This window comes from Cheilinus undulatus, linkage group 20 (genome assembly GCF_018320785.1).
Source record: "Cheilinus undulatus linkage group 20, ASM1832078v1, whole genome shotgun sequence".
In the NCBI taxonomy this organism is placed as follows: Eukaryota; Metazoa; Chordata; class Actinopteri; order Labriformes; family Labridae; genus Cheilinus; species Cheilinus undulatus.
The window spans coordinates 40,843,426-40,857,679 of NC_054884.1; the positions used below are offsets into that span (position 1 = coordinate 40,843,426).

At 38.9% G+C, this 14,254-nt stretch overlaps 1 protein-coding gene across 1 annotated transcript in view; it reads right to left on the reverse strand.

Annotated features, from left to right (window-relative positions):
- Positions 1 to 169: 169 nt before the first annotated feature.
- LOC121528278 (cGMP-dependent protein kinase 1-like) overlaps positions 170 to 14,254 on the reverse strand; it is a 138,429-nt gene continuing 124,344 nt past the window's right edge. The window contains exons 14-18 of the mRNA XM_041815637.1: positions 6,397 to 6,560; positions 6,190 to 6,312; positions 6,041 to 6,103; positions 4,049 to 4,115; positions 170 to 3,914 (exon numbers count right to left, since the gene is read on the reverse strand). Coding sequence (XP_041671571.1) covers positions 3,816 to 3,914; positions 4,049 to 4,115; positions 6,041 to 6,103; positions 6,190 to 6,312; positions 6,397 to 6,560 — 516 coding nt within the window. The 3' untranslated portion in view covers positions 170 to 3,815. The remainder of the gene's footprint in view (positions 3,915 to 4,048; positions 4,116 to 6,040; positions 6,104 to 6,189; positions 6,313 to 6,396; positions 6,561 to 14,254) is intronic.

Here is a 14,254-nt window from a genome sequence, read left to right on the forward strand (position 1 = left end):
TGTGGGATAAAAAGTTGAAGTCATGAGTTAAAAAAAAGAGATAAAAGTCTAAACGGTTCGATTTAAAGGACAAAATATGAGATAAAATTCAAATCATGGGCTTTAAATTTTTAACTGAGTTTTTAAAGGCCAAAATGGGGGATTAAATTCAAAATCATGAGTTGAAAAGGTCACTTAAAATTTTAAAAGTCATGAGATGCAAAGTTGAAGATTGACATGAAAACAAAAGTTAATTTTATTTTCCCCTTTCTTGGCTTTTTAACTCATTTTTCTCTTTCCTTTTTCAAATTTGGATGACTTAACGAGAATATTTCAAACCAACGAGGTCAAATTTACATTTTTATACTGGAGGAGATCTGCAGACCTCATACTGGTGGACCAGTTAGAATAAAAGTATGATCTGATACGGGTATAACAGGCCGGATTTGGCCCCTGGGCCTTGAGTTTGACACCCCTGCCCTAGGAGAGCTGGTTGAGATCTCAATGTTTCTTTACCAGGTTAAATAAGAGGCGCACTGGTGGTCGAGTGGTTAAGGCGCGTGCCATATACGCAGGCGACCCGGGTTTGAGCGTTATTTCCTGCATGTCTCTCCCCGCTCTCTTCCCTGTTTCCAACTCTATCCTCTGTCCTATCGAGTAAAGGCAAAAAACAAATCTTTAAAAAAATTAAAAAAGGTAAAATCAAAGAAAAGCCCCTCCCACAGCTACTCCATGTTGGTCTAAGTCTCCAGAGAGCTCCAGCAGAGAGGAGAAGCAGGTTTAAAGCAGCTAACCCTGTTATCAGCCTCAGATCCACACAGAAACAGCCCCACTAACTCTAAGTGTTGACAGATCAGGGAAAAAACACCAGCATGAATAAATGTGACAAAGCTGCGCGTGTGTCTGTGTAAGTGGAGTGTGTTCATGTAGGAAGGCTCGCAAATATGTACAAAATATTTCTGTCACGCTGCCATCAAAGAGTCCCAGCAAAAGGAAAGTGAGAAAGTTAAAAGTCTGCTCGTTGTTCAGGACGAGGACTACAGATGCTACAGACCAAACCTTTGTGTCCTTCAGTCCTAGGAACCAGTGAGTCGAGAGGCGAAGGCATCACGGTGACTTCCAGGTTTTCTGTCCATCCATACGTTGACTTCTTCTTCCCAGGTCGGTGGAGATAGTTTGCTACTTAGACCAGGATTCATCCTTTAGCCCTCGGTTGAAGAGCCGAATGCAGGTTTTAAATGTGGACGCAGCTCCAAAGACCTTCTAGACCGTCTGGAGTCTGTTCACCACAAACAGCAGGTTCACAGGACGGGCAGTGGCTGTGAAAAAGTCCCTCTAAGGGCACAAGCATCAAGAATCAGGGATCAAGGACACTTGAACAGAGGGTATCATCATCTGCAGAACAACGTGGCTGCAAAGTCTCTGGTAGGCCACATGGGGCAGATCCGTTCTAGACCCTCTGGGTGTCCAACACCCAGCCCCGGTTGCTGTTTGTCCACTCCATCAAAACCTTTTTGCTGAAGAGTGTGCACCAAGCTAGCAGAGAAGCAATGAGAAAAATGAAGGTCTGGGTCTCACTCGACTCTTCTTGCCCTGTAAATCAGCCTCGTCTCTTTGAAGGGAAGCCCTGTCATGGCCTTTCCACTGCCAGAACTCTCTCCCAGGTTAAAGGGAAACTCTCATTAGGCGTCCACAGTGGGGTCTAAATAACGTTGGGTTCTCAAAGACCCCCTGAAGATCCCTCAAGTCTAAGAACACTCAGGAAGTACTGCCACTTTGTGAGCTGGATTGCAGGACTAAACACGGGTCCTGTACTTGCAGCATTTAGAAGACTTTCCCTCATATCAGTGTTTCGATTCACTCTGTGTGACTGGATAGTGTAGATCTGCAGATGTGCGACTGATGCCTCCTAGTGTCTCCTACAGGTCTTTATGGATGAATAGAAATGACCTGAGTTTGTTTTAGACCAACTAGCAGGTTAGAATTTGCATTTAGAGAATCATCAGGACAAAAACACTGCATGGTAACAAACGGATGAAAATGTTGGCCTGCCTGTTTGTGAACTATTTAATGAACGGCCAAATAATGCCAGCATTCCAGCACCCAGTGTGAGCTAACATGTGTTAAGCTAAGATGTGTAGCACCTGCCATCGTAGTAACGTGAAAAAAACACAAATGTCATAAATCTGCAGCCTTCAATGCATTAATCCCACAAACTTAATCCCAGCTTCCTAATCTAGTAGATGAAATTCTGGTCTGTCAGAACTGAACTAATGTGGTCATATAAAAAATACATGTGGTTATTGTTAGTTTCACCTTTTCTACTTCCTGTTTCATGGTGAACAGAAATGTAATATGAAGATGAAAAATGGCAGTTGTAGTCGGTGTTGATGCCTGCCAATGGGTTCTGGCCATCTTAAGTTCAAGTCGCATCAAATAACATAGTCATGGGGAGTTTTTGTTTGCCATGAAACAGGAAGTAGTTTTTCAGAGTCTTAAACACTGGTAGAGCCATTGTTGTCAGTCTTTATCGCGCCTAAGCCTAACCCTTGGTGCTGGATCTCAAATCTATCCCCTTCCCCACTGCCTTACCCTGAACCCAACCACGCGGGTTTTAATGCCTAAGCCTGACCTTAGACCTACGGACTTCCGGTTGAGACTTCCGGTATGGATTGGATGTATGTCGGCCATCTTGTCTGCATCAAGGTACTCTTGTAGATATCAGGTGTGCAGTAGGCAACTGCAATTACCGTAGTGGCAAGTTTCAAAGGTGATGATTACGTTAAAATCTGCCGCTTCTGTGGTTTACTACAACGCCTCCTACCTTTCACTTAAATTTATAAAAACATGCCAAACTGTCAGGATGATCTGACTGTGTATAAAGCAAAGGAGCAGGTTTCTTAAATATCAAACAAGCTCATTTGACAACCAACATCTGCAACTGAAAAAGTTAGCCTGTTAGCTAGTTAGCATCCTGATGAAGCTAGTGCACTGTATGGTTTCGCTAAAATTGGTGGAAGTTTAATTCTCGAGGCACATTCTGGATGAGGAGTTCTGCAGCTCTGTTGGATACGGCTGAAGTAATAATGAACAGGAGTGGATGGACTTCTGATTGGCTATCTGTGAACATGTAAAGGTAAACTAGCTGTTAGACCTTTTGGATACAGACTTTAGTGCTGTAGTCTCTTGAAAAGTCGTCCTGGGACAACAAATCTTGGAAACTTTTGGTGGAGGTGCAGCTTCTGAGAGGCTCAGCAGCTCCTGCCTGTTGATGGATCCAAGCATCCTGTCTTCAGATGTCATCACCAGCAGAAGTGTACAGGAGCTAGAACAAGGACTGTAGTGCCTGAACGACTGCAGACGGGTGAGGATACCCGCGCTTCTGCTGCAGCCTAGCGGGGAATTGACGATCTTCTGAGTAAAAGGACTCAATCAGCAGCTTTGGACTGAGTTCTGGTGGGAGTCTGGAACCTGGAGTGGGTAGAGTGACTTTCCCAGGTCACTGAAGTCAAACACTTACTTGTACCCCTGCATGCTTCTCCCCAGGACTCATTTACTGCTCAGACAGAATTGTAGACAAGCAGACCCGGTCTAGGACACAGGTCTTCTCCAGGTTCTCAGATGATCTGGCAGCCAAAGGTGAGACCAGTTTGATAATCAGGCCACTAGACCTTTTCTGTTCATCCCTTACTCTTTAGGACACAACGGGGTCCAGAGTTTGATTCGTCCAAGGTCTGGCATGCTTAAAAACAACACGGGCCCTTCAAGTCCGTCCTGGTTTTATCAGGTGAGCCATTGTTGCTCTCCACTTTAACCCCACGGAGCTGTGAGCCGGACTAGAAGTCGTAATCCCACCCAGAGTTGTCATCTGGCGGCGGCTCGTCTGTGTCTTCAGGGAAATTGTCAAAGTTGCTCGTGTCCGTGGGTGAGGAAACCTGAGAGAACAGAATGAAGTCAGACACCTCCAAAGCCACAGTCCTGATTTATTCTGCTGAATCCATGCCTTGGCTGTGCCACAGAGACCTGAACCATCAGTTCACTTTCCTCTACTGACTTTGGCTTTACTCACATCAGGTGTGATGGGCGGAGTCATAGTTCCTTTCCTTAGACCCTCCCAGTTAAAACCTTCGAACCACCTGAACAGAGAAGCAGAGATACGGAGGTGTGAAAAAGTATTAGCCCCCTTTCTGATTCCTGAGTTTTTTCTGCTGATTTATCACATTTAAATGTTTCAGATCATCAAACCAATTTTTATATTTCACGAAGACAACCCAAGTAAATGGAAAATGGCGTGTTTGAAAGATTATTTAATTTTTTAAGGGGGAAAAAATCGGAACCTCTCTGTGTGAAACAGTAGTCTCCCCCTGAACCTACTAACTGGTTGTTCCATCCTTGGCAGCAATAACTGAAATCAAGCGTTTGTGATAACTGCTGATGAGTCTTTCTCATCGCTGTGGAGGAATGTTGTCCCACTCTTCTTCACAGAATTTCTTTAACTCAGCCATATTGGAGGGTTTTCCAGCATGAACTGCCGTTTAAGGCCACACCACAGCATCTCAGTTAGATTGAAGTCCGGACCATGACTGGGCCACTCCAGAACCTTAATCTAGTTTTTCTTGATCCATTCAGAGGTGGACTTGCTGGAGTATTTCGGGTCATTGTCCTGGTCCATAACCCAAGAGCGCTTGAGCTTGAGGGCACAAACTGATGACCGGACGTTGGCCTTCAGGATTTTCTGGTAGACAGCAGAATTCATGGTTCCATCAGTCACAGCAAGTGGTCCAGGTCCTGGTCCAGACCATCACACTGACACCACCATGTCTGACTGTTGGTGTTATGAATTCTTAGATTTTTAAGAAACTAGATTTTTTTCCCCACAAAAACCCAGTGACTATTCCCCCTGCTCGTTTAGGCAAACTTGGTGCACCTGAGGTGTCTGCTCCCAGCTGAGAGCTGTTGGTAATCAGCAGGGCTGGGAGGCCACATAGGGAGCAGGCTGCTGCTCAGTTTGGGTTGGGTTTTGAGTGTGTGAGGGTCAACACCATCAGTTGGCTCTCTCTATTTGTGTTTGAGTTTAAGGAAAAAGAGATTATTTTGTTTCAGGGCTTTTGGTTTGTGTGTGAGGGGGAAAATCAAAAATATTTTATTTCACGTACTCCTTAATGGAAAATGACTCCCACCTATCCTTATTTTGGGTCAAATTTTTAGTTCTTCTATCATTTTGATAGACTTAGTGGGTGGCAGTGAGGAGCAATAATCCCCTGCCACCTTTTCGAAACCCAAGACCCATTTTGTTTTGTTCATGCAGTTTTTGTTAGTTTCCCCATTAGCGACCTTTCTTATAAAACTTATGTTTTCTTGGGGGGGAAACGTAACAGTTGGCATGATGTTCTTTTTATTAAATGCTGTGTAATTTTACACCTGATGTAACGGGACTCAAACCTTCCAGAAAGTTCTACTTCTGTCTGGTCAGTCCATGGAATATTTCCCAGAAGTCTTGGGGATCATTTCTTGGAAAATGTGAGACGAGCCTTTATGCTCTTTTTTGGTCAGCAGTGGTTTTGGCCTTGGAACTCTCCCATGATGCCATTGATGCCCAGTGTCTTTCTGATGGTTGAGTCATGAACTCTGACCTTATCCTTGCCTTGGTCTGCAGGTCTGTAGATGTGGTTCTGGGTTCTTCTGGGACCTCCTGGGTGAGTCGTCCATGTTCTCTTGGAGTCATGTTGGTAGGGAAGGTTCACCACTGTTCAGTTTTCCCCATTTGTGGGTAATGGCTCTCAGTGAGGTTGGCTGGAGCCCCAAAGCCTCAGAAATGTCTTTGTAGCATGTGACATAGTTATCCATGATTTAAGAAGGGGGGTGTGACTTTTTCACACAGGGCCAGATCCCTTAATAACAGAAATGATCATTTAAAAACAGACTTCTGTGTTTACTCTGGTTATTCTGTCCAATATTAAAATTAGTTTGATGGTCTGAAACATTTAATTCTGACAAATATGCAGAAAAAAGGAATCAGGAAGCACCAGGGTTAGGGTTAGGGTCACAGTGTGGTACTCACTTGTGCTTCTGGATGTCTTTGACTCCGTTTTTCAGGTTTCCCAGTCTCTCTGAAGGATTGTCTCTGTTAACACCAACAGTAAAATGGTAAGGATTCGTTCAAGACAGCTGAAAATGGCATTTTCTGCTGAGGAACACAGCGCCCTCTACCTGCAGAGCTTCTTGATGAGGTTAGCAGCGTTCTTGGTGATCTTCTTGGGGAACTCGATCATGTCGATGCCTCTCAGGATGATGTTGTACGTTTTCATCGGATCTGGACCTGAAAACGGAGGACTGGAGAGAAACCGAGACACTGTTATGCTCAATGGAGGCTTGACTCTACTGAGATCTACGTCCTTCCTTCTTTGGTGTCCTCACCTTCCTGTTAGCAGCTCATACATGAGGATACCCAGGGACCAATAATCTGCAGAGACGTCGTGACCCTTGTTCAGAATAATCTCTGGAGCGACGTACTCCGGCGTGCCACAGAACGTCCACGTCTTCTTACAGACACCGATCTTCTTGGCAAAACCAAAATCCACCTGGAGAAGAGAAAACAGACTGAAATTCACTCAAGGACAAGACTCCATGGATGCTGATGCTGATATGTCTGCATAATATTTTCTCTTCCATAACAGGCCGATCACAGGACAACACAAACGCTGTAGTGAACCTGTGCAGGTGGCCCGTCTGGCCAGCAGTCAGTGGACAGGTCTTACAAGAGCACAGTAAGACCAGGAGGACCAAGGACCAAAAGACTCTGACTTTAGTCTGCATGCTCAGATACCAGGAACACCAAACTGCACCTGTCCAGTGATCCCGCCCCCTCAAACACGTGCTGTGCTTTTCTTCTTAGAACTTTCATTTAACAAGAATCTTAGCCCTGAAAAAACACTATCATCACTGTCTCTAATTTTACTGTAGCGCAAATACGAGCAAGAAAGCTCACTGTAGTAAAATACCTCATCACATAGGCACATTAGCTCTAATTAATCTATTAACTGTGACTTAATTCACTGTGGTAAGATACCTCATCACATAGGCACATGAACTCTAATTAATCTATTCACTGGGACTTAATTCACTGCTGTAAAATACCTCATCACATAGGCACATGATCTCTAATTAATCTATTAATTGTGACTTATTTCACTGTGGTAAAATGCCTCATCTCATAGGCACATTAGCTCTAATCAATCTATTAACTGTGACTTAACTCACTGTGGTAAAATACCTCATCACATAGGCACATTAGCTCTAATTAATCTATTAACTGTGACTTAATTCACTGTGGTAAAATACCTCATCACAAAGGCACTTTAGCTCTAATTAATCTATTAACTGTGACTTAATTTACTGTGTTAAGATACCTCATCACATAGGCACATGAACTCTAATTAATCTATTCACTGGGACTTAATTCACTGCTGTAAAATACCTCATCACATAGGCACATGATCTCTAATTAATCTATTAATTGTGACTTATTTCACTGTGGTAAAATGCCTCATCTCATAGGCACATTAGCTCTAATCAATCTATTAACTGTGACTTAACTCACTGTGGTAAAATACCTCATCACATAGGCACATTAGCTCTAATTAATCTATTAACTGTGACTTAATTCACTGTGGTAAAATGCCTCATCACACAGGCACATTAGCTCTATTTAATCTATTAACTGTGACTTATTTCACTGTTGTAAAATGCCTCATCACACAGGCACATTAACTCTAATAAATCTATTAACTGTGACTTATTTCACTGTGGTAAAATACCTCATCACATAGGCACATGATCTCTAATTAATCTATTAATTGTGACTTAATTCACTGTGGTAAAATGCCTCATCACATAGGCACATAAGCTCAAATTAATCTATTAACTGTGACTTAATTCACTGTGGTAAGATACCTCATCACATAGGCACATGAACTCTAATTAATCTATTAACTGTGACTTAATTCACTGTGGTAAAATGCCTCATCACATAGGCACATTAGCTCTAATTAATCTATTAACTGTGACTTAATTCACTGTGGTAAAATGCCTCATCACATAGGCACATTAGCTCTAATTAATCTATTAACTGTGACTTAATTCACTGTGGTAAAATACCTCATCACATAGGCACATGAACTCTAATTAATCTATTAACTGTGACTTATTTCACTGTGGTAAAATGCCTCATCTCATAGGCACATTAGCTCTAATTAATCTATTAACTGTGACCTATTTCACTGTAGTAAAATGCCTCATCACATAGCAAATTAACTCTAATTAATCTTTTAACTGTGACTTAATTCACTGTTGTCAAATGCCTCATCACATAGGCACATGAACCCTAATTAACCTATTAACTGTGACTTAACTCACTGTGGTAAAATACCTCATCACATAGGCACATTAGCTCTAATTAATCTATTAACTGTGACTTAATTCACTGTGGTAAAATACCTCATCACATAGGCACATGAACTCTAATTAATCTATTAACTGTGACTTATTTCACTGTGGTAAAATGCCTCATCTCATAGGCACATTAGCTCTTATTAATCTATTAACTGTGACCTATTTCACTGTAGTAAAATGCCTCATCACATAGGCACATTAACTCTAATTAATCTATTAACTGTGACTTAATTTACTGTGGTAAAATACCTCATCACATAGGCACATGAACTCTAATTAATCTATTAACTGTGACCTATTTCACTGTGGTAAAATGCCTCATCTCATAGGCACATTAGCTCTAATTAATCTATTAACTGTGACTTATTTCACTGTAGTAAAATGCCTCATCTCATAGGCACATTAGCTCTAATTAATCTATTAACTGTGACCTATTTCACTGTAGTAAAATGCCTCATCACATAGGCACATTAACTCTAATTAATCTATTAACTGTGACTTAATTCACTGTGGTAAAATGCCTCAACACATAGGCACATTATCTCTATTTAATCTATTAACTGTGACTTATTTCACTGTGGTAAAATGCCTCATCACACAGGCACATTAACTCTAATAAATCTATTAACTGTGACTTATTTCACTGTGGTAAAATACCTCATCACATAGGCACATGAACTCTAATTAATCTATTAACTGTGACCTATTTCACTGTGGTAAAATGCCTCATCTCATAGGCACATTAGCTCTAATTAATCTATTAACTGTGACTTATTTCACTGTGGTAAAATACCTCATCACATAGGCACATGAACTCTAATTAATCTATTAACTGTGACCTGTTTCACTGTAGTAAAATGCCTCATCACATAGGCACATGAACTCTAATTAATCTATTAACTGTGACTTATTTCACTGTGGTAAAATGCCTCATCTCATAGGCACATTAGCTCTAATTAATCTATTAACTGTGACCTATTTCACTGTAGTAAAATGCCTCATCACAAAGGCACATTAACTCTAATTAATCTTTTAACTGTGACTTAATTCACTGTGGTAAAATGCCTCAACACATAGGCATATTATCTCTAATTAATCTATTAACTGTGACTTATTTCACTGTGGTAAAATGCCTCATCACACAGGCACATTAACTCTAATAAATCTATTAACTGTGACTTATTTCACTGTGGTAAAATACCTCATCACATAGGCACATGAACTCTAATTAATCTATTAACTGTGACCTGTTTCACTGTAGTAAAATACCTCATCACATAGGCACATTTGCTCTAATTAATCTATTAACTGTGACTTATTTCACTGTGGTAAAATGCCTCATCTCATAGGCACATTAGCTCTAATTAATCTATTAACTGTGACCTATTTCACTGTAGTAAAATGCCTCATCACATAGGCACATTAACTCTAATTAATCTATTAACTGTGACTTAATTTACTGTGGTAAAATACCTCATCACATAGGCACATGAACTCTAATTAATCTATTAACTGTGACTTATTTCACTCTGGTAAAATGCCTCATCTCATAGGCACATTAGCTCTAATTAATCTATTAACTGTGACCTATTTCACTGTAGTAAAATGCCTCATCACAAAGGCACATTAACTCTAATTAATCTTTTAACTGTGACTTAATTCACTGTGGTAAAATGCCTCAACACATAGGCATATTAACTCTAATTAATCTATTAACTGTGACTTATTTCACTGTGGTAAAATGCCTCATCACACAGGCACATTAACTCTAATAAATCTATTAACTGTGACTTATTTCACTGTGGTAAAATACCTCATCACATAGGCACATGAACTCTAATTAATCTATTAACTGTGACCTGTTTCACTGTAGTAAAATACCTCATCACATAGGCACATTTGCTCTAATTAATCTATTAACTGTGACTTATTTCACTGTGGTAAAATGCCTCATCTAATAGGCACATTAGCTCTAATTAATCTATTAACTGTGACCTATTTCACTGTAGTAAAATGCCTCATCACATAGGCACATTAACTCTAATTAATCTATTAACTGTGACTTAATTCACTGTTGTCAAATGCCTCATCACATAGGCACATGAACCCTAATTAACCTATTAACTGTGACTTAACTCACTGTGGTAAAATACCTCATCACATAGGCACATTAGCTCTAATTAATCTATTAACTGTGACTTAATTCACTGTGGTAAAATACCTCATCACATAGGCACATGAACTCTAATTAATCTATTAACTGTGACTTATTTCACTGTGGTAAAATGCCTCATCTCATAGGCACATTAGCTCTAATTAATCTATTAACTGTGACCTATTTCACTGTAGTAAAATGCCTCATCACATAGGCACATTAACTCTCATTAATCTATTAACTGTGACTTAATTTACTGTGGTAAGATACCTCATCACATAGGTACATGAACTCTAATTAATCTATTCACTGGGACTTAATTCACTGTGGTAAAATGCCTCATCACATAGGCACATTAACTCTATTTAATCTATTAACTGTGACTTATTTCACTGTGGTAAAATACCTCATCACATAGGCACATGAACTCTAATTAATCTATTAACTGTGACCTGTTTCACTGTAGTAAAATACCTCATCACATAGGCACATTTGCTCTAATTAATCTATTAACTGTGACTTATTTCACTGTGGTAAAATGCCTCATCTCATAGGCACATTAGCTCTAATTAATCTATTAACTGTGACCTATTTCACTGTAGTAAAATGCCTCATCACATAGGCACATTAACTCTAATTAATCTATTAACTGTGACTTAATTTACTGTGGTAAAATACCTCATCACATAGGCACATGAACTCTAATTAATCTATTAACTGTGACTTATTTCACTGTGGTAAAATGCCTCATCTCATAGGCACATTAGCTCTAATTAATCTATTAACTGTGACCTATTTCACTGTAGTAAAATGCCTCATCACAAAGGCACATTAACTCTAATTAATCTTTTAACTGTGACTTAATTCACTGTGGTAAAATGCCTCAACACATAGGCATATTAACTCTAATTAATCTATTAACTGTGACTTATTTCACTGTGGTAAAATGCCTCATCACACAGGCACATTAACTCTAATAAATCTATTAACTGTGACTTATTTCACTGTGGTAAAATACCTCATCACATAGGCACATGAACTCTAATTAATCTATTAACTGTGACCTGTTTCACTGTAGTAAAATACCTCATCACATAGGCACATTTGCTCTAATTAATCTATTAACTGTGACCTATTTCACTGTAGTAAAATGCCTCATCACATAGGCACATTAACTCTAATTAATCTATTAACTGTGACTTAATTCACTGTTGTCAAATGCCTCATCACATAGGCACATGAACCCTAATTAACCTATTAACTGTGACTTAACTCACTGTGGTAAAATACCTCATCACATAGGCACATTAGCTCTAATTAATCTATTAACTGTGACTTAATTCACTGTGGTAAAATACCTCATCACATAGGCACATGAACTCTAATTAATCTATTAACTGTGACCTATTTCACTGTAGTAAAATGCCTCATCACATAGGCACATTAACTCTCATTAATCTATTAACTGTGACTTAATTTACTGTGGTAAGATACCTCATCACATAGGTACATGAACTCTAATTAATCTATTCACTGGGACTTAATTCACTGTGGTAAAATGCCTCATCACATAGGCACATTAACTCTATTTAATCTATTAACTGTGACTTACTTCACTGTGGTAAAATGCCTCATCACAAAGGCACATTAACTCTAATTAATCTATTAACTGTGACTTAATTCACTGTGGTAAAATGCCTCATCACATAGGCACATGAACTCTAATTAATCTATTAACTGTGACCTGTTTCACTGTAGTAAAATACCTCATCACAAAGGCACATTAACTCTAATTAATCTTTTAACTGTGACTTAATTCACTGTGGTAAAATGCCTCAACACATAGGCATATTAACTCTAATTAATCTATTAACTGTGACTTATTTCACTGTGGTAAAATGCCTCATCACACAGGCACATTAACTCTAATAAATCTATTAACTGTGACTTATTTCACTGTGGTAAAATACCTCATCACATAGGCACATGAACTCTAATTAATCTATTAACTGTGACCTGTTTCACTGTAGTAAAATACCTCATCACATAGGCACATTTGCTCTAATTAATCTATTAACTGTGACTTATTTCACTGTGGTAAAATGCCTCATCTCATAGGCACATTAGCTCTAATTAATCTATTAACTGTGACCTATTTCACTGTAGTAAAATGCCTCATCACATAGGCACATTAACTCTAATTAATCTATTAACTGTGACTTAATTCACTGTTGTCAAATGCCTCATCACATAGGCACATGAACCCTAATTAACCTATTAACTGTGACTTAACTCACTGTGGTAAAATACCTCATCACATAGGCACATTAGCTCTAATTAATCTATTAACTGTGACTTAATTCACTGTGGTAAAATACCTCATCACATAGGCACATGAACTCTACTTAATCTATTATCTGTGACTTATTTCACTGTGGTAAAATGCCTCATCACATAGGCACATTAGCTCTAATTAATCTATTAACTGTGACCTATTTCACTGTAGTAAAATGCCTCATCACATAGGCACATTAACTCTAATTAATCTATTAACTGTGACTTAATTTACTGTGGTAAGATACCTCATCACATAGGCACATTAACTCTAATTAATCTATTCACTGGGACTTAATTCACTGTGGTAAAATGCCTCATCACATAGGCACATGAACTCTATTTAATCTATTAACTGTGACTTATTTCACTGTGGTAAAATGCCTCATCACACAGGCAGATTAACTCTAATTAATCTATGAACTGTGATTTAATTCACTGTGGTAAAATGCCTCATCACACAGGCACATTAACTCTTATAAATCTATTAACTGTGACTTAATTCGCTGTGGTAAAATACCTCATCACATAGGCACATGAACTCTAATTAATCTATTAACTCTGACTTATTTCACTGTGGTAAAATGCCTCATCTCATAGGCACATTTGCTCTAATTAATCTATTAACTGTGACCTATTTCATTGTAGTAAAATGCCTCATCACATAGGCACATTAACTCTAATTAATCTATTCACTGGGACTTAATTCACTGTGGTAAAATGCCTCATCACATAGGCACATTAACTCTATTTAATCTATTAACTGTGACTTATTTCACTGTGGTAAAATGCCTCATCACAAAGGCACATTAACTCTAATTAATCTATTAACTGTGACTTAATTCACTGTGGTAAAATGCCTCATCACACAGGCACATTAACTCTAATTAATCTATTAACTGTGACTTATTTCACTGTAGTAAAATACCTCATCTCATAGGCACATTTGCTCTAATTAACCTATTTACTGTGACTTAATTCACTGTGGTAAAATGCCTCTCCTCATAGGCATCTTTGCACTAATTAACATTTTAACTGTAACATAAATCATTTATACATGTTTCCAGCTTTATTAAACTTTTATATTTATTTTTTAATCAGTCCACTGAGACCAAAGCTAACTGAAGTCAAAATGACCAAAAATTCTGATTGTGATTCTATAAATAAAGAAATGTTGATAAGCTCTTATCAGACTGCTGCCATGACTGCCTCCATGCTAACCTCTTCCAGGTCACCATTGTTTACAGACACTTTAACTAAACCACGCCCCTCACTACATCTCATTGGTCCAGTCCTTCTCTGACATGCATGTCAGTGACCCCAGCAGCTCTAACT